The 22,815-nt window shown below is 34.0% G+C and overlaps 3 protein-coding genes and 1 long non-coding RNA gene across 7 annotated transcripts in view; 2 read left to right on the top strand and 2 right to left on the bottom strand.

Annotated features, from left to right (window-relative positions):
- LOC132190344 (EG45-like domain containing protein) overlaps positions 1-1,330 on the bottom strand; it is a 30,234-nt gene extending 28,904 nt beyond the window's left edge. For both annotated transcript variants that reach the window (XM_059605305.1, XM_059605307.1), the window contains exon 1: positions 1,173-1,330. In XM_059605305.1, coding sequence (XP_059461288.1) covers positions 1,173-1,290 — 118 coding nt within the window. In that variant the 5' untranslated portion in view covers positions 1,291-1,330. The remainder of the gene's footprint in view (positions 1-1,172) is intronic.
- Positions 1,331-2,667: 1,337 nt separating this feature from the next.
- LOC132190345 (EG45-like domain containing protein) lies at positions 2,668-7,149 on the bottom strand. Of its 3 annotated transcripts, none has more exons than XM_059605310.1 (5): positions 7,104-7,149; positions 6,553-6,584; positions 3,497-3,613; positions 3,068-3,368; positions 2,668-2,949 (listed from the first exon to the last, which is right to left on the bottom strand). In XM_059605310.1, exons 3-5 carry the CDS (start codon positions 3,609-3,611, stop codon positions 2,943-2,945), a joined length of 423 nt encoding a protein of 140 aa, XP_059461293.1. In that variant the 5' UTR covers positions 3,612-3,613; positions 6,553-6,584; positions 7,104-7,149; the 3' UTR covers positions 2,668-2,942. The 3 variants fall into 3 exon arrangements, with proteins under 3 accessions (XP_059461293.1, XP_059461294.1, XP_059461295.1); XM_059605311.1 differs by lacking the exon at positions 7,104-7,149 and adding an exon at positions 6,769-6,811; XM_059605312.1 differs by lacking the exons at positions 6,553-6,584; positions 7,104-7,149 and adding an exon at positions 4,374-4,576.
- An 8,535-nt stretch (positions 7,150-15,684) lies between these two features.
- Positions 15,685-16,608, top strand: LOC132190731 (uncharacterized). Its single transcript, XM_059605783.1, has 2 exons — positions 15,685-16,173; positions 16,576-16,608. Exons 1-2 carry the CDS (start codon positions 15,685-15,687, stop codon positions 16,606-16,608), a joined length of 522 nt encoding a protein of 173 aa, XP_059461766.1.
- Positions 16,609-21,551: 4,943 nt separating this feature from the next.
- Positions 21,552-22,391, top strand: LOC132190072 (uncharacterized). The gene is made up of 3 exons (XR_009441088.1): positions 21,552-21,677; positions 21,845-21,945; positions 22,153-22,391. It is a non-coding gene; the product is annotated as an uncharacterized LOC132190072 (long non-coding RNA).
- Positions 22,392-22,815: the final 424 nt, after the last annotated feature.

Genomic DNA, 22,815 nt, shown 5'->3' with positions numbered 1-22,815 from the left:
AATTTTTTTTAAGATTGAATTTTTTAAATTAAATTAATAAAAAAATAATATTTTAATCAGATAAAACGGTGAGTTTTGAGTAGACTAACAGAAGTTAACAAAAAGTGACGATAGGGAGTTTCTAGTAGTTTCGAGTTACCCAGGAATTAAATTTCCAAAAAAAAATACACAGGGAGTTTTTTAAAAAAGCGCGTTTACCTAAGGATTTTAGATATAATTTCCCTTTTTTAAAATGCGATTTTTAAAATCGCGCTTATTGAAATAACACTCCCAAACGGACCATAATTCTAGAAGTTTCTCTTGTAGCACCCTTGTGTCCCTCAAAAAATGATATGACTCTTAAAATTACAATTTGATCAAAATCCAATACATAATCAATCACAAGCTCAATGGTGATGTTAAAAGTCACATCATTTTTTGAGGGATACAAGAGTAACACAAGATGGACTTGTAGCATTACTCATAAACTAAAGGAACACCAAGGAAGTCTATTTCAAGTGATTTTTTTTTAGGAGTTTTTCCTGCATTTAAATAAGGAAATGAGATTTAGGAAAGCTACTGCTAGTGCTCTAATTGACGTTTCCAAAAACAAAGAAAATTTATGGTCTATTTTAAATAAGAGTAATATTAAAAATCATATTTTTATCACATAACTATCACACAATGTTAATATGATAGTCCCTGACTAACCTTTGAATTTTTTTTTATTTTTTATTTTTGGAAAACCTTCACTTACCATCCATAAATTTTTTTATTACTTTTGCAATCATACCTTTAAACTTTAAAAAGTGTCAATTCCTGTCAAAATTCAACTTTAAAGCAATAAGATACTATGTATAAAATTACAAAAATACATTGAATTTGGACAATGGTATTGTGGGAATTTAAAGTTGAATTTGAACAAAATGATTGGCATTGCAAACTTCTAAGAAGTTGAAATACTAAATTGATATTTTTTAAAGTTTAAAAGTATAATTACAAAAGCAATGAAAGATCATGAATGGAAAATAATAAAGTTTTCCTGATAATAAAGTTTTCCCAAATTTTTTTTTTTTTTTTTTTTTTGTAACTTCAATATTGTAAAATAGTTATAAGATATTCTCCAAAGAACTTGAAAATTGCAGCCATGGAAGTTATTTTTGAAGCCATATTATGTCGTGAGTGGCACTTACGTAAATATGGGGGTCTGTAGTGGGCAGCTGTGCCAACATCTGCATGGGAGACATGAAGGAGCTGCAGTAGTAGGAGCAATACAAACAGGCATTGCGAGAAGAGCCCCGGATTAGACATTCCTCCGAAGGAAGGGGAGTTGAAGGATTCTCTTGAAATAAAAGTAAACTGTAATTAGTAAAAAGAAAAAAGAAATCACTGTGTATTTATAGTAGAATAAAGGTAATCCAAAATAAGAAACTGCAATAAAAATGAGATAACAAAATAAATACTAAATCTGGTAGGGTCCACATAATTAATGATGATAATCTTAATTCACAGAATCAGATTCTGGCTTAAAAACAGTCTAACAACGAAAGTCACGTTACATTACTACATGGTGGGTAATTAGTTGAATTTATTTATTTATTTATTTTCAACGAAATAAAGAGTGGTTGTAAGTAGGCGTGGTACGGGTCAACCGCGGAACAAGATTCTTTCTAACCAGCCGGTTCTTTATTGTTGAAGGGCATTTTTCTTATTTTATAATTTTTTTGAAAACAAAAATATTCTTCGACTATAAATTAAGAATCGGCTCGTTTTCAGTTCAAATGATCTGGAGATGATTTGAATTTGAATAAATGGGTGGTGAGCGTTAGGAATGTAAAACCGCTAATTCACTAACAAATTTTATGGGTTTGTTCGGGTGTCCGACTCTTTTGTAATTTTTTTTGTTATTTTTAAAATTGTGAAAAAAAAACCAGTTTTTAGATTACGTTTTATTATTTTTGAAAATAGAAAACAAAATTGAAAAAACGTGTTTAAAAATGTTAATTAAATTGAATATAAATCCAAAATTCATGTTTGGGTTAGTGTTTTTTTTATGATTTTTTTTTTCCAAATTCAAGAAAAGCTAATTATTGGGTTGCTTGCCTCTAGGGCCCCTACCAACAAAATATTTTGGCCCTACCCAATAAAAATGTTGGCTCTACTCATTAATTTTTTTTGCCCACCCAATAAATCTTTTGGCCTTACCCATTTAAACCTAGAAGCCCTAATTGTATAAAAAATTTTGTAATCCCTACGAGACTATCATAAGCAAATAGGTCAGTCCAATAGAAATGAGAAAGAAAATAGATTGATATGACATAAATGTGGGTTGATGTTTGTAAAATGAGTTTTGAATTTTCAATGAGTAAAAAATGAAGAAATTTGTTTGTAAATGTGAAACAATGAGTGACTTTTTTGGATAGAAACAAAAAAAAAAAAAAAAAAAAGAGTCGGTTGCACGCCAAACAGGGTTTGCTCTTTTTATTGGTATTTTATAAGAAATTATAGTTATTTAATTGATTGTAGACTGCAATATTTTTTTAATTTTTATTCGATAGTTATAGTATAAAATGAATAGAATATGATGTGTTTGATGTCAATTTCTTGCACATGATCTTGTTCATCTTTTTAACAAATCTATCGATTACCATTGAATTTATAAGATTCACATGTATATCACACCTATCCAACGATAAATTTACACATATCTTATTTGGAGATAAACAAGAGGTATACAAGATAATGATGATCATCAAGATTTGCTTTCCATGTGGGATCCTTAAATCAATTACAGGCCATCCGATCCATCCACAGCAAACAAGCCACGTGCATACCAGATGATTATATATGTTGCCTTTGAATTATAATTATCTAGTAATAAGACCAACGGGACCAAATACAATTCAGCTGTACATAATTATGAATCATGCAGAAAAATTTCTTCCTATAATTGTATGTCCACTTCAAACCCTGCACATTCGAACACATGCAAATTTGTCAGTGGAAGAGAAATTAATGCAAGAATTTCTGTACAAGAATTCTGATTTGAATGCAACGTTGAAGAAAGACAAATTAAAGAAAGACTCACTGTAAGAATTCAACGTTAATGAAAGGAGCAGAAGGGTTGGCAATTGTCCCAAAAGCAGTAGTAGAAAGAACAATGGTAGTATCATCCCTGGAAGGCCTAGAAACCGAAGAAAGTGCACGATCAACGATCCTTATTTGAATGATCTGCCCTGGAATGCAAGTCCGAGGAACACGTGCGCTTATGCACCGCACCAAATATTGTCTCCCACAGGCGGCGCCGTTGTCCCATATCCCCTCGCCGGCCGCCCCAAACAGGTTGCTTGATGGGAATTGGTCGGCATCGCTTCCGAAACACGCCGTGGCTGTATATATATGATCATAACCCAAGAAAGAATAAGAAAAAAAAAAAAAATGATGGTGCATATGTTTGATAAGATTTTGAATGGAAGTAATTTTTGGAGCCAATATATATTTTGTATTCAGTACTTACGCAAATATGGGGGTCTGTAGCGGGCAGCTGTTCCAACATCAGCATGGGAGACATGGCAGATGTGTGCTAGGAGCAATACAAATAGGCATTGAGACAGAAGATTGGGCTTAGACATTCCTGCAAATTCAAAGTGAATTAAGGAGAATTATATCAATTCTAGATGTTGTCACGAGAATTAGATCCTACAAAGGACCCTTATATTAAATTCCTAGTTTCATTTGGATCCTACAATTTTTATCAATTCTAGATTATATATATATATATATATATATATATACACCAAATATGTTGATCGAAGCACTTAAGCGACTTGTCGTCTACAACAGAAAATGATGAAGGTGTGTCGAGACGTGGAGTGTGCAGGCATGTGAGACTTTTGATTTGGTTGATTTTTGCGGGGTTTTGTAAATCAACTAATGAGTTTTCGATTGATGTTGCCGAAAGCTTGATACATTTAAAAGACAGAGATTTGAGGAAAAGGTTACTAAATGGCAATGAGGAGTCTCAGGAGAGAGGCACTGCTGTAAAAAGGAAGAAAACAAAAATTGGAGTCCACGAGGCCATTAGGGATCGAAAATCGGTGTTAACCAGCGAAGAAAAATTAAAGAGAACAAAAAACACGAAAACAAAGAATTTTCGGGTGATTTGATGTTAGATACATACATTCACCATTGAGTAATTGCTCTAAAACTGCCATTTTGCTCTTACTTAATAAGGTTACATTACAAATATTTCATATTTATAAAAAGAATTTAGGCAAATGAAGATAAGAATAATTAAATTACAATCAAACATGTCAAACTTAATTAGAAAAAATGTGAAACCTCAATCATGTTTTGAAAATCAAGTTAAATGTGAAATAGATTGAGATGGGTACCTTGAAATATTGGATATACGTAGGAGACTGATAAATTATAGTTGTAGATATTAGTTGAAACTTGAAGGTAGAAAGTAATGGAATTGCTGCAATCTCAATATATAGTTCAACGGTCAGATCAATTGCATGCAGGACATAAAAAGTGGGAAGTTGATTGTTGGTTGTATATTACGATGTTCATTACTCTCTTATAGATGAACCAGCTGGCCATTTGTTCGATCGGTGATTTTTATGTTGTCTTTGGACAGAGCTCTAGGGGCAATAAATAAAAGACAAAAGCATGCAGTAGTGGGAATTTCTTTCAAGCCTTTAAGCAGTTTGAATCGCCGCAAAGCTGATTCGATTCCCATTTATTTTTCCTCTTCGCACCATTTTTCAAAGAAAAAAAGAAACGAACCTAGAATTAAGAATCATATACGCATTACAGAACTTCAAAAGCTCTCTGAAAAGCCACGCTTCTAGAAGGATATAAGGACTCCTTTAGAATAAACTAGCTAACTAAGTAGCTATTTCCGTATTACGTGACCTGTTTTAAATGCTTTCGGCTTGCCACTTTATTTTTGGCCATTAAGGAGGCCAGGGCCAAATCATCCCTAAGCACTATAAAAAAAAAAAAAATAATGCAATAAGAACATTTTTAAGCCACCTCCAGATAGGTCACAGAGGGTTAGCCAAAATCATCCTTATAGCAATCTGTTAGTTTGATCGATAGAATAGTGATAGATGTACTAAACTCCATAAGACATGTATCATATGATACGAATTGAAACTTAGATAAAATAAAAAATAAAAACGTAAGACATGTATCATATGATACGAATTGAAACCTAGATAAAATAAAAAATAAAAACGTAAAATCCTAAGTACTAAAAAAATATTAACGTAAAATCCTAAGTACTAAAAAAATATTACGATTTTAAGTGTCGGATACCAAACAAAACCAGGCATAGAGAACCTCCGTTCTCCATATGGCATACGGTGATGCAGCTTGGACTTTATTCTTTTATTATTTTGATAATTATTACTTTTCTGCCGTCCGTACTATAGACAAATAATTGTATTTATTTTTATAAATAAATTGGAATAAAAAAATTAATAGATAAGACATATTATAGAGACAAAAAATTAAAAAATAAAAAATAAAAAATAAAAAACCCCTTTGTGTTGTGTGACCCTTGGGGAATGTTTAGGGATAGAAACGATCGAAAGTGACCCATTCTGTGGGATGGTGGCGCAAGCTATATATATTGTGGGTTTTAAAATTTGGTGCTTTTCCAACCAGAAAATTGAAATAAGGTGATTTGGTGAAGACCAACAAAAGATGAGGTCGGGAATAATAGGATGAGTTCATTTCCAGGCCTAAAATTAAACAAGTCTATTTATTGAATATCTTGAGGCAGATAAAGAGAAAGAATAAGAATAAGAAGAATAACGTACCCAGAAACTAGTTTTTCAAGGGCTAAAGCCTAAAGTCAAATATGATATCAATATAGGGCTATTAAGTCCAATCAATACAAAAGAAAGGGGCCCTACTACAACATCCTCCCTTGCAAGGAGTCAGCATATATATCTTCCACATTTGATCTCTATAACTTTGTGAGAGAATCGTTATTTTCCCCTTTGATAAAGGAATTTCCAAGATCTAATTTCTAATGAGTTTGGAAGGAATAGGTTTGTTCTACTGAATAAAATGCACCTTACATTTTTTTTTTTTTTTTTTTTTTTTTGGGAGTAAAAAAGATATATTAGGATCTCCTAAAATTAGGCACATAGGATGGCTGCAAGGTCGACCTGCTTTAGTGGCCCATGAAAGTGGGCATGCACCCTAGGCTGCTTGGAATATGCAGGTTATGAAACTTCTTTTCTTAAACTGCCTAAATTTCAATAAAATTTGGATAGCCTAATATGAGGGAATCCATCTCGACCAAACAGAACTTATATACAAATATTCACAATTGTAATCTTACCCTCTTTCCATATTCGCAAAGTATAGATAGGATTAGAAGGGGTGATAGATTGCACATACAAGATATACAAGCAATCACTTATGTAGGTTTAAAAGGAACACAAACGATATATATCTTTTTCGGATTTTCCTGCTTATTTTGTGTTTGGAAATGAAAGAGTTAAACCCATTATCTGAAATCGGATGAAAAAATTATCCAACATGAACACATACCTGAAAAACCACTCTGGACCAAGAAATAGAACCTGCAAAAAGACCATGAAAGTAATCATATTCTATACATTTAAAAAGTAATAATAATCATAAAATAAAATTATTCTAATAAAGGTATATTCTGCCTATCAAATTCATGATGATTTGACATTAAATTCACGAATTGATTGCCAGAATATTTTCACATGACTAGGATGGATTGGTAAGGAGTATTACCTTTTAGTTGGGAGGTTTTGTCTTAGGTTGTGTGTTATAACTATGTACAGGTTATGGCTAGAATTGGAAATGCATTAAGAAAATTAATTTAAAATATTATATACAGAAAAAAAAAAATTGAAACGACACAATTAGGGAATAAATAACTATCTGATCATATATTAGGTAAACAAGGAAATTATCAAGATATATTCAAATATCCCCTCAAACTCAAGGAATTATCAGAAAATTTCTTGTTCTAACTTCATATATATATATATATATATATATATATATATATGATCAAACAGGATAGAGGCAACTCTTTGAGGTAATATATAGTATAGAAAATGTACCTGACAGTACTGTGTTGGATGGCACAGGGCCTGACAAATATTATTGCTAAGGAATTAATATAGTGTGTTTATTTATTGATGATATTGCTTACAAACATGTTAAATGCGTAGGCAAATGGGTAATACAATACTTACACCCAATCTATATTTTTCATGTTAAGCATTTGGGGCCATACAAAATACATTACTTCCAAGGAAAAGTTTATATTTAGTGGAGTAGGCTGCAAGTAATTACACGGTTGATAATGACTCCATATAGCATCTGATCTTGTATAGTATGTGAATATATATGAAGTATGAATCAAGCAATATAATTTTTTTTTTTTTTTTTGGGAGTAAAATTCTCTATTTATGATGTTGTCCAAAAGGCAGATATTTATGCATTATGTGTTTGATAGCTCATGCTTCCGTACAAGGAAGATCTTTCCTCAAATGCTGAGATGTCATCTTCAAATGATTGGAATAAATCTAGATATAATTTTAGAGAATAACTTCAATTCGATCAAGGCAAAAAGGGGGGGTTTTCTGCCCACCACTCACAAGCTGACACCTCAGCTTAGCACATAAACTCAAAATGAGAACAAAACACCATATTATTCCTCCCACATTGACCTGCCGCCCACCTCCGCCTGAAGTCGCTGCCCAAAAAACGCCGCTTCCGCTTCCGCCCCTTAGGGGTGGCTCGTAACCACACCAGCCACCACGGCGCGGCCACCTGCACTGGGAGCACAGCTGGCTCACTCCCGCCAGACCGGGTGGCCTCAAGAGCCACCACCGGGAGTGGTCACAGCCCACCCCAAATCGATCCGGGTGGCCTGGGTGGCCGCTGGCCACCCTCTGCACTGGGGTGGCTATCAATGCTCGCCACCCGACAAATGGTGGTTCCTCATTTTTGTCCTCATTTTTTTTTGTTTTGGTGTTTTGTTCTCATTTTAAGTTTTTGCATTTTTCTTAAAATGTTGATGTGTCATGTTGTGATTGGTGGGCAGAAAACCCATGTTTTCTGCCACAACCGTATGGCAGCAGCTCTCATAATTTTAAGGATGCTTGTGGTGAAGTCCGGACTGGCCGGCCTAAAGGCTAGGCGACTTAAGCCGTTGCCTAAGGCTCTCGATTTAGTAAGGCTCAAAAAAACTTTTTAATAAGTTCCAAAAAAAAACAAAAATTTGGTGATTTTTTTTTTAATAAGGCCCAAAAAAAAATTTGTTGTGAAATTTTTTTTAATAAGGCCCAAAAATTTTTTTCCATAAAAAGTTAAGGCATCTAATCATGGTAAATAAATAATTTAAAAAATGCCTCAATTTAATAAGGCCTCAATTCCTCTACAAGCTTATGTAGAAACATAAATGACCATGTGTTATCTTGACTCTTGCATCGATCATCAATTATAAGTTTCAATTTAAGACGTTGATCATACCAACAAGAATGATCCCATGGCCAATTCACACACCATATAATTGTTATTTAATAAAATTGCATTACAGTTGTATCACACTATCGAACAAACAAACTTTGCATATAATCATGTGCAAGTGTAGTTGCATAAGATTTGCTCCACACCACTCGATGCAGAAATCTCAAGTGTTGATTAAATCTAGTGAATCCATGATTCAATAATAGCTGTTGAAACAGATGCATAACTGTGCGTACAAAACACATAATAAATGCAATTGTAGTTGGTGCTCTACTACAATTCAATGGCCTATGTTAAACATCCAATGGCCATGTACATTCACGTTTTGCTACGCCTCAAGATCAGTGGTCTAAGATTGGTGGTCTAAAAGCAAAACAATATATATATATATTGTCCTACTCCCATGTGATTAGTTAATGGTCTAAGATAAATTGTTATAAAAAATGATTACGAAATTGGTTCTTACCCTTATTCTTATTCCTATTCCTATTCTTTTTCTTTTTCTTTTATTCTTTTTCTTCCAATTTTTGCCGCTTTATTTTTTTATTTTTCTTTGATTTTTTGTTTTTGCTGCTATTAACATTGGACAACGTTCTACACATTCGACAGCCAACATCTGATGTCGTTAGTAATCTAGTTAAAGTGACCAATTCGATCATGGAGAATGGAGTGATGGCTGCTGCCATTACTCAAAATATTGTCACTCACCATAATGCTAAAATCTTAGTTGCCAAGACGGATGCTTTAGCCATCCAAGAAACACTAGCATTAGGCATCCAGGAAGCTGTTTCTGCGTCAGTGTGATTTTATTTTATTTTAGAAAATCTTGAATATAAAAACTTAATCAGTAATTTTGCATCCAAAAAAACAAGAAGAATTATTTTTAAATAAAAATATTAAAATAAATATTATTTAATATATATTTAAATATTAAATAAAATAAGGCCTCACTTACAAATTTCGCCTAAAGCCCTCAAATACATTGGGCAGGCCCTGAGTCCGGAGGACCTTTTTTGGATAGGCATTTACCCTCCATTAATTTGCATCTTGGAAAGCATGAGGGAAAGGAAGCAAAGACCATACATGTTAAATACTTTAAGGACGGAAATTTCCTCCAAACCAGTCTGGAGGAAATATCATCCAATCAATGTAAAATAATGTTAACTGTCAAGTGTCTATAAACATTTAAAATACATATTAAATTCTTAACCTCATTAATAGTAGTTTACTAACTTAGACTAAACGACATTGACTGACGGAATGAAGGTTTTGATAACGAAATGGTAGTTTGATGGAGTCGTAATATAAAGTTAGTAATTGAAAGGGGTATATGATAATTGAGTGATAGTTCATGGGGAAAGGATAATTTCACAAATTGTATTGCAATGAAGAACAACTAAACCCAAAACAAGAAATTCGGATTCTACTACCATGAAATATATATATATATATATATATATATATATATATATATATATATATATATATATATATATATGAAAGGACAAATTAGGTTTTGATTGTTAATGTGTTCTGATGCAATATAAATGTGAAAATTGTTTTTATGTTTTTATGAATGTTTTATGTTTGAATTATTTCTTAATGTTTTTATTTTAAGAAGAGAAAATTAACACAAAATGCAAATTTTAACAAATAGAGCTTTTAGAAAATAAGTGGCATTCCATGCATATAGTCTCATATACAGTAAATCATTGTTCTTTTCAATGTTTGATTACAATCTATGCGCCTCTAACAAGTGCATGTGCCTGCACGCTCATGTAGCGTGCATGAGTAATGCTACTTTTCACAGTTACTTAATCTTATTATTAAATCCTAGACCCACATGTGAGTTTTCTCTCTAGACCCTAGTAGAGAAGGATAGTATTCCATGACTTGAGTCATTTGAAAGAAATAAGCGTTTTTGTTGTAGAATCTGTGATGGAGGATCTATCGAAAATGTGGATGAATCTCTCTTTAACTGAGGAAGAGAGCCTTGATTTGGAGACGCCAGATGAAGAACTGCTTGATGGAGTAGAGCGGGAGAAATTTTGTGTGTTGGGGAAACTAGTCACGGATCGGATGATTAGCAAGGAAACCATTAAAATGACCCTACAGAGTTGGTGGAAACCATCGGGAACACTTTCATTCCAAGTTTTGGAAGAGAATTTGTTTTTGGTGGTATTCACAAATTTGGGGGATAAAAAGAGGATCTTGGAAGGTAGACCTTGGTTTTTTTAAGGAAGCCTTTTTCTCCTTGAAGATTTTGACGGGCTGAGTTCACCATTGGAATATACTTTTGAGAAAGCTGCATTTTGGGTGCGAATGGTTAATCTTCTTTTGGCATGTATGAACCAGACTACTGGACGATGTATTGGATCCACAGTTGGTGAAGTGGAGATGGTTGATACGGGAGTGGATGGTATTGGATGGGGAGCATTCCTTTGTGTTAGAATTTTACTTGATTTGGCGAAACCTCTGGCACGGGGGAGAATGCTGAAGGTGCAAGGAAAATCAAAATGGATTGCATTTCAATATGAACGCCTTCCAAAATTTTGTTTCTATTGCGGAATTCTTACCATGATAAAACAAGGTGTCCTTTTAAGAGTAAGATGCGTTTTCAAGAGAATTCCCCAGAGTATGGATTGTGCTGAGGGCATCATCACCGACACGACGATCTGAGAGAGGAGGTCGAACAGGGTGGACAGGGCAGGCAAATTATGAACGTCTGGCCGTAGGAGGAGGTCGGCATAATGGCGTCGATGATGATGATCTGAAGAAGGAGATGGGCGGCGATTCCTCTGGATCATGCCCAAACCCTAAACGGCCCAATGCTCGGATGGAAAGAAATGAGAGTTATGGCATGATGCATGGAGGGCAACGTGGGAGTCATAAAGGGAGAGATTTTTTTCCTAAACAAAGCAAGGATGGATTTTATGATAGGAGTGATGGGTGGGCTGGAGAGCATGAAAGGAGAGATGATTCACAAGAATTTAATGCAGCCAAATCTTCTTCAAAAGGAAAGGCAGCTGGGGGGAATTTTAATGGGGAGCATGAGGTGGCAGTGGAGTCTTCAAGGGGGTCAAAAAACGGAAGGGATTAGCTGATAATGAAGGACAATCTGGTCTTTCTCCTAGTCCTATGTCACGTGCAGACTCACACTCAACGTACATGGGACCCCTTTTGGCAGATGTGGCAAAAACCATGCAAGCGGAGAAGGGTACGAAGGAGGCGAGTGTAAAGAGGAAATTTAGAGATGAGGAAGATAGGCTTGAAAGGAGTCTGTCACCTCCAAAGCAAGGCCAATGGAAGCAGAAGGAAATATGGGGAGTGGTTCAAAGCCTTGGTTTTGAATTTCGCGGACATAAATTAGCTTCAATGACAGAAAATCTTAACGGTTCGGGGATGACAGAAGCTGCGGAGCAGCTTCGCCGACCGCAATGATGATCATTAGTTGGAATTGTTGGGGGATTGGGAACCTCTGGATAATTCGTGACCTTTGCCAGATGGTGAAGGAGAAGCGCCCATGGATGGTTTTCCTTATGGAGACTAAAATGCGAAAAGAAAAAATGGAGATGGTAAGATATAAATTGGGTTTTCCAAGTATGTTTGTAGTTGATAGTGTGGGGAAAAGTGGGGGTATGGCCTTGTTTTGGGGTGAAGAGATAGTGGTGGATATTCAAAACTTTAGCCAAAGACACATCAATGGCGTTATCCAAACTACATATTCCGATGTTCCTTGGAAATTTACAGGTTTCTATGGACATCCGGATGTAGCAAAACGTCAAGAGGCTTGGGAATTACTTAAGGTGTTGGGCAATCTTTCTCCGACTCCATGGCTTTGTATAGGAGATTTTAACGAAATTGTATCCTTATCAGAAAAATGGGGCTGCAGTGGGAGGTCTAGCGGCCAAATGAAAAAATTCCAATCTGTTTTGAATGAATGTGACTTGTCTGACCTTGGATATCGCGGCCCTAAATATACATGGAATAATGGTCGAGAAGGGCAAGATTATACGAAGGAGAGATTAGATAGAGGGGTAGCAAATTCGACTTGGTGCAATTTATTTCCAGCTACTGAGGTATTGGTGGATCATACGGTTAATTCGGACCATGCAGTGTTAATGCTATTTTTAATTGGACAGAAAAATGGCAGCACGGGAGGCAGGAAATTCAGGTATGAAGCGTCATGGGCTCTTGACAGGGGCTATATTGATTGTATCGAGCAAACATGGCATATGCATTTGCGTCAGTGTACTGGATGGGAGAGCATTAACATTAAGTTATTACGATGTAAACGTGCATCCTGGAAATGGCAACAAGTAGGCCGTGGTCTTCTACAGACTTCTATTCAGCAGCTTTCCAAAAAATTAAATGAGTTGCATGGAGAGGAAGGCGTGGCAGCAAATGGCGAAGTTAAAAAAGTGCAGCAAGAGCTAAACAATTTGCTGACCTAAGAAGACTTAAGGTGGAAAAAGCATGCTAAGGCCGAGTGGCTGAAGAATGGCGACCGGAATACCAAGTTTTACCATCTTGTGCAAACCACCAAAAAAAATCCAATCAGATTTTTTCAATTAAAGATGAGCAAGGTGTCTTATGGGAGTCTACAGAGGAGGTTGGGCAGGCCTTTGTTGACTATTTTTCGGGTTTGTTTTCAGCTGGTCTTGCAGGAGATTTGGAGCCATGCTTGCAGCAATTTGAAGGACAAGTTTTGCTCTCTATGAATGACGAGTTGCTGAAGCCGTTTTTAGAGAGGAGGTCGAACAAGCATTGTACCAAATGGCACCGCTTAAAGCACTGGGTCCGGATGGTTTCTCTGCGGGGTTCTTCCAAACTCATTGAGAAACAACGGGTGATGAGGTTTGTCAGGCTGTTCTTGATACTCTTAATTCTGGAATTATGCCATCTTTTTTAAGTATGACGCATATTGCATTAATTCCTAAGGTGAAGAATTCGACATGTGTTACTGAGTTTAGACCTATTAGTTTGTGTAATGTTTTATACAAACTAATCTCAAAGGTCCTTGCTAATAGACTGAAGAAGATTTATCACATATTATTTCACCCACTCAAAGTGCGTTTATTCCGGGGAGGCTCATAACTGATAATGTTTTAGCCGCTTATGAAGCTCTTCATACCATGCATTCTAGTATGAATGGTAAGAAAAGTTTTATGGCAGTTAAATTGGATATGAGTAAGGCGTATGATCGGGTGGAATGGTATTTTTTGGAGGAAACAATGAAGCGGATGGGGTTTGATATAAGGGGGATAAAGTTAATTATGATGTGTGTGACGTCTATCCAATATGCAGTGGTGGTGAATGGTACTCCATGTGGCCATATATATCCGACGAGGGGTTTACGGCTGGGGGATCCGATTTCTCCTTACTTATTCCTTATTTGTGCAGAGGTGTTGAGCTTTATGTTGTCACGGGCTAATCGAGATGGTTCTTTAACAGGGGTCCCTACTTCAAAACAAGGTCCTCGTATAAGCCATTTATTTTTTGCAGATGACAGTTTATTATTTTGTAGGGCTAACATCTTACAATGGGAGAATTTGACGGGTCTTTTAAAAAAATATGAAGAAGCATCGGGACAGTGCCTAAATTGCAACAAGACAACTATTTTCTTTAGCCGGAATACTTCTTTGGTGGATAAATGGAGGATTCTTGAGGTGGCCGGAATACCTTCCATTCAATGTTATGATACTTATTTGGGTCTATCAGCTTTGGTTGGAAAATCTCGTACAGCTGCTTTTAGGGGGATTATTGATAGGGTTTGGAAGAGATTGCAAGACAAAAAGATAGGGGAAAATGCAGTTTACCCCCCTGAAGTTTTAAGGATTTTTCAATTTTAACCCCAAAGTTCAAAAATTGGCAATTTACCTCCCTGAAGTTTCAAAAATTGGCAATTTAAACCATCTGTTTAATTTTTCCGTCTAAATGGACGGAAATCTATGAAATTACATCATTACCTTCAGGCTCTTTTTTTTAAAAAAAAAATTCCGTCCAATTTAACGAAAATTAATAACGGAAGGTTTAAATTGATAATTTTTTAAACTTCAGGGAGGTAGATTGCCAATTTTTGAACTTTAGGGTTAAAATTGAAAAACCCCTGAAACTTCAGGGGGGTAAACTGCATTTTCCCCTAAAATTTTTGTCACAAGCTAGGAAGGAAATCCTGTTGAAAGCAGTGATCCAAGCTATTCCAACTTATTGCATGAGTGTTTTTCTCCTTCCGAAGGCTCTATGTTCGGAAATTAATTCACTTATGCAAAAATTCTGGTGGAATAAACCAAATAAGGAGTTCGGGGTGCATTGGATGAGTTAGAATCGTTTGGGGACAGCAAAAAAATTGGGTGGAATGGGATATAGTGACTTCCAGAGTTTTAATAAAGCGCTTCTAGCCAAGCAGAGTTGGAGACTTTGGCAAAACCCGAACAACTTTCTTTCAAAAATTATGGCAGGTAAATATTATCCAAACGGCAATATTCTTGAGGCTTCTATTGGTTCACAACCTTCGTATGCTTGGCGGAGTATTTTTAGCTCATGTGACTTATTGAAAGCCGGATTAATATGGAGGGTGGGCGACGGGAAAAAGATCCGAATTTGGAAGGACAAATGGATTCCTAGGCCGTCTACGTATATGGCGCAGTCCCGGCCAATTTTGTTACAGCACGATTGCTACTGTTAGTGAACTCATCAACGAAGATTCTCGGTGGTGGGATTCTACCCTGCTGGCCAACCTCTTTACAAAGGAAGAGATTGATCTCATTTAGTCGGTGCTAGTTGGTTTATCTAATAGAGAAGATAGGTGTACATGGCGAGGCACGAAAAATGGAATTTTTTCTGTCAAAAGTGCCTATCATCTGCAGCTGGAAATTGATGCTTAGAATGGTGCTTCATGCTCATTACAGGTGGGACGTAGTACAGTGTGGAGCAAGTTGTGGGCGCAAAAAATTCCTAATGTCGAAAAGAATTTTTTATGGAGGGCATGTCATGAGATTTTGCCTACTCGGAGTAATTTACACAAGCGGAAAATTGTTGAGGATTCATTATGCTCATTATGTGGGACTGCTCCAGAAACGACTTTACATATTTTATGGGAGTGTCCTTCTGCTATGGATGCTTGGAGTATGGGGTGCCAGAAATTGCAGAAGAAAAGTTCTACAGATGCCTCATCTTTTCTCCAATTGGTTGAGGATATTTTTAATCTGTGCAGAAGCTGAAATCAAGCAATTTATTGGCCTAGCTCATCGGTTGTGGCTTCGAAGAAATGACGTGGTGCACGGTGGTTCTATGACCCATCCCACGTTACTGGTTCAACGAACAAAGGTGGCTATAGAAGACTTTGCTGCAGCTACCGAGTTGGGAGCAGGGGCGCATGACAACCCCAATGAAGGAATTATGGTAAGATGGCAACATCCACAATTGGGCTGGAAAAAAGTAAATTGGGAAGCTTTTTTGGCATCTGGAAAAGGCTGGATGGGTTTTGGTGTATTGGTGAGGGATGAGCAGGGTCTAGTCATCGCAGCTTTGAGCAAAACCTATGTGGGCAGTTTGAATTCTCTAAAGGCGGAGGCACAGGCAGCGCTTATGGCGGTCCAGTTTTGCAAAAATTTGGGACTTGATTGCCTTCATTTTGAGGGGGATGCACAGGGGGTAATAAAGGCCATTAACTCTTCAGACCCGGATTGGGGAAAAGGATCCTCTCCATTTCAAAATCCCTCCATTTCCTCCATTTAGTGTATTTTGAAGGGTAGTGTTGTCCAAAAGTTTTAATGATGGTAGTACAATAAATGCAATACCCTTCAAAATGCACTAAATGGAGGAAATTGAGGGATTTTGAAATGGAGAGGATCCTATTCCCCGGATTGGAGCAACCTGGGGATGATGGTGGATGATATAAAGCAAGAATTACAGTCTCTCCAACAATGGTAAATGTCTTTTGTTCGCGGGGAGGGTAATCAAGGAGCCCATATTTTATCAAAATTAGCAACTCAGAATTTTATGAATAAGTTGTGGCTACATGAGCCACCTGCATGTATTTCTGAACTTTTACAGTTGGAGCAATATGTTCCAGCTGGTTTGAATTAATCAATGAGAAGGCAGTCTTTTCTTCAAAAAAAAAAAAAAAATCCACAATTTGCCCGCTGTAACATAAAATAAATGTTAAAATTAATGAAACTTTAATGCATCAATGAATTAGAGAGAGAAAATAAAGTTTCATTAACTTTAGCATTTATTTTGTGTGATAGGCAGATTATTAGATGTAAAACATGGATAGGATTTAATAATAGATAAATGTTATGGGTCAATATTTTCTCCATATTTGACCTATCTTGAACTATTAGATTTTTGGATTTATGTAGACCCTACATAAGTCAATGGTAGACCTCACAAATTAAATGGTTGATCTATTGAATTTGTATGAGAATATGAGTCAAATATGAAAAACTTACTGACCCCTAGTATTTCTCTTAATAATAAAAGAATTTCAAATTTAAAAGAAATTTGAGGGGATCCTGATCTTAAAATTCCCTAGTTATGATGTCACTCAAAAGATCTAATTTGCTAGGCACAAACCATTATCAAGTTTGTTTTGCATTTCAAATATTTTTTTTTTATTTGAAAAAATATTTTGATGTGATATAAAAGTAAATTTATTGTTATGCTTTTATGAATGTTTTGTGTTTAGATCGGTGGTTAATAATTTTATTTTAAAAAGAGAAAATAAGATAGAAAACATAGCAAAAAAGTGGCATTCCATGCATATAGTCTCGTACAGAGAAAGCAACTAACCGTTCTCTTCATTTTTTTTTTTTAAAAAAATAATAATAAGCAGATGGGAAAAGGTTTAAAAGGAAACAAAAAATCAAGAGAAAGTGGACCCTTCAATAGCATACCTAAATGAAAAGAGAAATTTTACACTAAACAAATTTTTTTTTCAAAAGTTGATTTCAAAGTGATGTGTTACTATTTCCATCTCATGGAATGGTGACACCGATACATCCCTCAAAAATCAATTTTTTGGAAATAAAATTTAATAAGTGTAGCATTTTTTAAATGAAAATATGGTGTAGAAAATAAAAACAAAAATATAAAATAAATCTACAAAACACCTAAAACAAGAACAAAAAAACCAACGATTACACCTCAAAAAATACAAGCAACTATACACAAATATAAAACCCAACTAATTTTCCTAACTCCTACACAAATCAAAATTTTCTTTACTTATAGCAAATTTACATTTTTGAAGCAACCCGAGCTCTAATCTAAATTTAAATAAGAAGCATGTTACATAACATTTTTTTTTTTTTTTTTTACAAATTCAATAGATTAACTATTAGATTTATGGATTCATGTCATCATGTGAATTCCATATAAATTCAATAGTAGATTCATCCATTTACTATGGAGATAGATAAAAGATGGTTGAAAAATAATGAATTTTATCATTTCTCATTTAAACAATATGGTATCATTTACACATTGAGATGCACAAACTTTAAACCATAATTAAGAAAATAAATAAGAATAAGAATATTGAGCTCTTTAAATTTGGTCATTTCACAAAAAGAGTCATTTAACATGCTATTTACTCTATTTGGAATTTAACTTTAGTCAAAAAGACTCTTCAAATATCAATAGCCAAAAAGTGAAAGCTATTTAATTTTTAAAGTTTATATATTCATTTATATTCCCTCTCTCATTTACCAAAAAAAATAAAGAATTTTTTAAAAAAATATTAAACTTAGGTAGAAAAAAAAATATAAAGAGTTTGATGTTTGATTCATTTTAAGGTTAAATGCTTTTTTACCCCATGTGGTTTAACAACTTTATATTTTTGCCCCATCGGTTTCATTTTATATCACCTATGGTACCTCGGTAATGGTTAAAAACAAAAATTGTACATCCGTCTAATTTCGTCCAAAATTTGATAAAAATCAACGCCAACACCCTAAAAAAATCGACATGTGTCTATATACCTAATAAAAAACAAAAAATTTTAAAAATGAAATTATTAAAATATTAAAAACAATTAAAACAAATAGAAAATGGGTGGTTTGGTCACCCCCGTTTGGACTGTGGTGGTTTTGGCCATCCAAAAGGCCAATTGAAAAAATAAAAAATAAAAAATAATAATAATAATAAAAATTAAGATTAGCCCATGGTTGTTGTTCGGCCACTCCAGGCCAAACATTGGTGGCTTGGCCACCTCCAACAGTATTGGGGGTAGTTTCAGCCACCCCATTTTATAAGTTGGAGGTGGTCTAGCCACCCCAAAACCAGCCAGAGGTGGCTCGAGGCACCCATTTTCTTTTTTTTTTTCTTTTTTTTTTTTAATGTTTTTAATAATTTTTAGTTTTAGAGATTTTTTATTTTTAATTAGGTATATGGACACATGTTGATTTTTTAAAAATGCTAACATGAATTTTGGTTAAATTTTGGACTGAAATTAAACAGATGTACCATCTTCATTTTTTGCCATTATCGAGGAATTATCTATGGTACAAAATGAAATCAATGAGGCAAAAAATAGAGTTGTTAAACCACATGGGTCAAAGGTATTTAACTCATCATTTTAAAAAGAGAAATGATAGAGACACAACTTAGGCCCAACTTTTCTCTTATATGGTTATTTTTTAAAAAAACAAAATAAAAAATAAATTTTTTTTTTGAAGTAATAACATCCTAAGTGGTCCTTTTTTTATTTGGTATTTTTTTTTTAAAAAAAAAAATGGTATTTTTCTTCATAATAATGACCATTTTTTTTTTAAAAAAAAAAAATACGAAATAAAAAAAGAATCACATAAGATGTTATTACTTTAGAATTTTTTTTTTAATCTTTTATTTTTTTTAAAAAAAAATGACCACATAAGAGAAAAGTTTGGCCAAAGTTGTGCCTCTATCATTCATTTTTTTTTAAATGAGAAATTATAAAGGCACAACTTTTTGGCACAACTTTGGCTAAACTTTTTTCTTATGTGGTCATTTAAAAAAATAAAATAAAATAAAAAATCTTAAGCACTAACATCCTATGTGCTTCTTTTTTTATTTGTCATTTTTTTTTAACAAAAAAAAAGGTCTTTTTCTTCATAATAATGACTATTTTTTTTAAAAAAAAAATTTACAATTTTTGCAAAGAAAACTACCATTTTTTTAAAGGAAAATGATAAAGGCACAACTTAAACCCAACTTTAGACAAACTTTTCTCATAAGTGTAAAAAAAATTGCATGTGGAGGAGAGAGAGAGCCTGAAACTAGAGAGAGAAAGAGAAATTTAGTCTAGAAGTTGGACCAAAGTTGGGTTTAAGTTGTGGTTGTATCACACCTACCAAATAAAAAAAGAAAAAAATGACCACATAAGATGTTATTGTTTCAGAATTTTTTTTTTTTCATTTTTTATTTTGTTTTTCAAAAAAATAAAAAATAAGAGAAAAGTTTGACTAAAATTGTGTCAAAAAGTTGTACCTTTATCATGACTCTTTAAAAATAGCTTTCCAAAAAAAAAAATTAAAAATTATGTAAAGAATTCAATAACAATATTCTGAAAAATGCCAGCACAAACAAATTTCAAAAAAAAAAAATTACAATATAATATAGCACAATATAATTGAATTTCTTAAAAATTAAATTTATTTCTTTCCGACCATGTTTTAATTTTTTTTTTTAAATAAAAAAAGTTGTTTGAAAACTTACATTTTTGCATCTAGTCCATTCAACACGCGGTTCCACCTTTACTCATTTTTCTTCTACCTTGGCCCACTACTTTTTCATTTTTCCAGATGCCAGACTTTTTGCTCCCTCATTTAGTTTTCTTGTGGGGCCAAGAGCTACCTTGTGCAACACGTGTCGTACTCATTCTTCTCAAATAGCCCTTTCTCCTTCCGCCTTCTTTAATTTCTTTCGCAGTGTTTGGCAATAGAATGAAAAAAATGGAGTGAAACGGTATTGTAGTAGATTTGATTAATATGAGAGAAAAAAGTAAGAATATTCTGTATAAAAAATGTGAAAAAAAAAATTTTGTAGTGATTTTTTTATTTAAATAATAATAAAAAATTATTAATATGATATAAAAAGTAAAAATGTTGAAGTTAATTTTGAGTTTTTAGGTCCGGTTTGGCCCTTTGCCAAACACAGCCCTTAATTTCTGCGTTCTTGCAAACTATTCCTGAATCGAAACAGCCGGATTGAGATGGACGATGACTCCGAGGTCAAGGTCTTCACAACAATTACTTCATAGTTTTTTAATTTTCATAAATATAAGAAAATCTCATAAAAAAAATCACAAAAACTATTTCCAATTGCTTCCCCATGAGTTTTCTAAAGGTATGCTAATTAACGAGTTTCCTATCTATATTTTTTTTAAAGGGTAATGTTTGGTGTGCCAACATATTTGATTCAGGAATAGATCAAATATGACGACGATACATATTTGGTAACCAACATTTTGGTAAAAATAAATTGGTATACCTAACATTTTTCTCATTTTAACACAAAATATTTCCATCTTCTCTTTGCTTTTTATTGAAAATTGTGTTGAGATTTTGTAAAAAATGTGAGGGTAAGTAAGAATTTATGTTTTATAAAAAATAATAATATTTAATTGGTATACGAAAAAATAAAGAAAGCTATGGAAGCATTCAAAACCTCTTCCCTTTAATTTTCTTTAAATTTAGGAAACAAAACTTGTTTTTGCTTCCCTATTCAAATACATTCTGCAATAGCTTTCCTTTTTTTTTGTTTTTTTTTTTTTTTTTCATATACCATTAAAATATATGAAAAATGATAGAATTTATTCTATTTTTAACCATCTCTGTAGTGAACCGATGAATTTAGCTTTAAATTTGTGTTGAGTCTACAAATCTAGTTGTTGATATATTGAATTTGGTAACCAACTTTTGGCAAAAGCTTTAATAAAAAGCGTTTTTTGACTTAAAAGCTTTATTTCTCAAACACGCTCCTAACACCTTTAAAATAAAGGTTTCAGATCGTGCCACATCATTGATGTCATTATCTCTTGGCACCTTCCACCAATTTTCCACCTCCTTTCTCTGCAATGCTGGTCTGAAGGGATCGAGCGGGACAATATAGTCAGTCAGAGGTTTTCTTTGAAATCCACATTCTGTAAATGTTTGCTTTCTCAACCTCAAAGCACTGTATGTTTCCACATTCATTAGCATCTAGTCTCTGTTTTGGTAGCTGTAATATGTTCCTTCATGTGAGCTTTAAGTTTGTGATTTATTCTTCAAATTTATCTGCAATTGTTTTCCTTGAGTATGTCTAGAAAAAGAATCATGATCAGCAACCTCAGATTATTTGACAGATGTTGTCAATCCACCACTTCTGCTCTTGTCTGAGTTTGAACTTCAAGATTACTATGCGATAATTAGAGCCTCAAGAGCCTGAAACTCAATTGAAATATTTGTAAGTACACTCTGTTTAGGATTTTATGCCTTCTATGAAATCTGGGCCATCATTTTATGATAGCTGCAACATGTCATCCAGATAATCAATTCTACTTGCACCATAGATGATCTTTGTCCTCTTTTTTGAGCTGCTCTACTCCAATATTATTGCAATTCATTTTATATATTATTTGTATTGTTGCTTTAAGCGTCGAGCGATTTACAGTTATGATGCAGTTGATCGCACGGTCGGACACAACTAACAGATGCCTGCAAATGGTGGAAAACAATTTAGTAGCTTGTCGGGAAAACGCTCTGATGGTTAGTTAGCAAAGAGAGTTGGGAGTTGGAGTAGATTTGGAAATTTGTATATGAGAGAATGGTTGAATGGTACCAGGGCCGGCTCAATGAATTTAGAGGCCTTAGGCCAAATTTTGAGATGAGGCCTTATTATTTTTTTGTAAGTAAAAAAAAAAAAAATAATAAATTATTTTAATATTATTATTATATTTTTATTTAAAAATCATTCTTCTTGTTTTTTGAGATGCAAAATTACTAATTAAACTTTTATATTCAATATTTTTTAACAACTTTTTTTCAATTGATAATATGACTAATCCATTTAATTTCTTTTTCGACAATGCTGATCTTTAAGTAGGATTTTATCATAATATTTTGGCGACTGCACAGCCCCTGTTTTTGAAACACCAGATTTCTCTTTCTCAGTGTTGTACAACCTCTACAAACACTCAACCAGCATTATCACACAATGGAGTCTAGGCCTTGTTGCCGTTGCCGCTGCGGAATTGTCCCTATATTATTTTATTCACTTTTCTGCAAAGAGAATTTCTCTACTGCCAAGAAAGCATCAGATCCCCAGCAATCGCTA

The sequence above is a fragment of the Corylus avellana genome, chromosome ca8 (assembly GCF_901000735.1).
Source record: "Corylus avellana chromosome ca8, CavTom2PMs-1.0".
Taxonomy (NCBI): domain Eukaryota; kingdom Viridiplantae; phylum Streptophyta; class Magnoliopsida; order Fagales; family Betulaceae; genus Corylus; species Corylus avellana.
The sequence above is the reverse complement of the archived record's forward strand: the minus strand, read 5'-3'. Positions and strand labels throughout refer to the sequence as shown.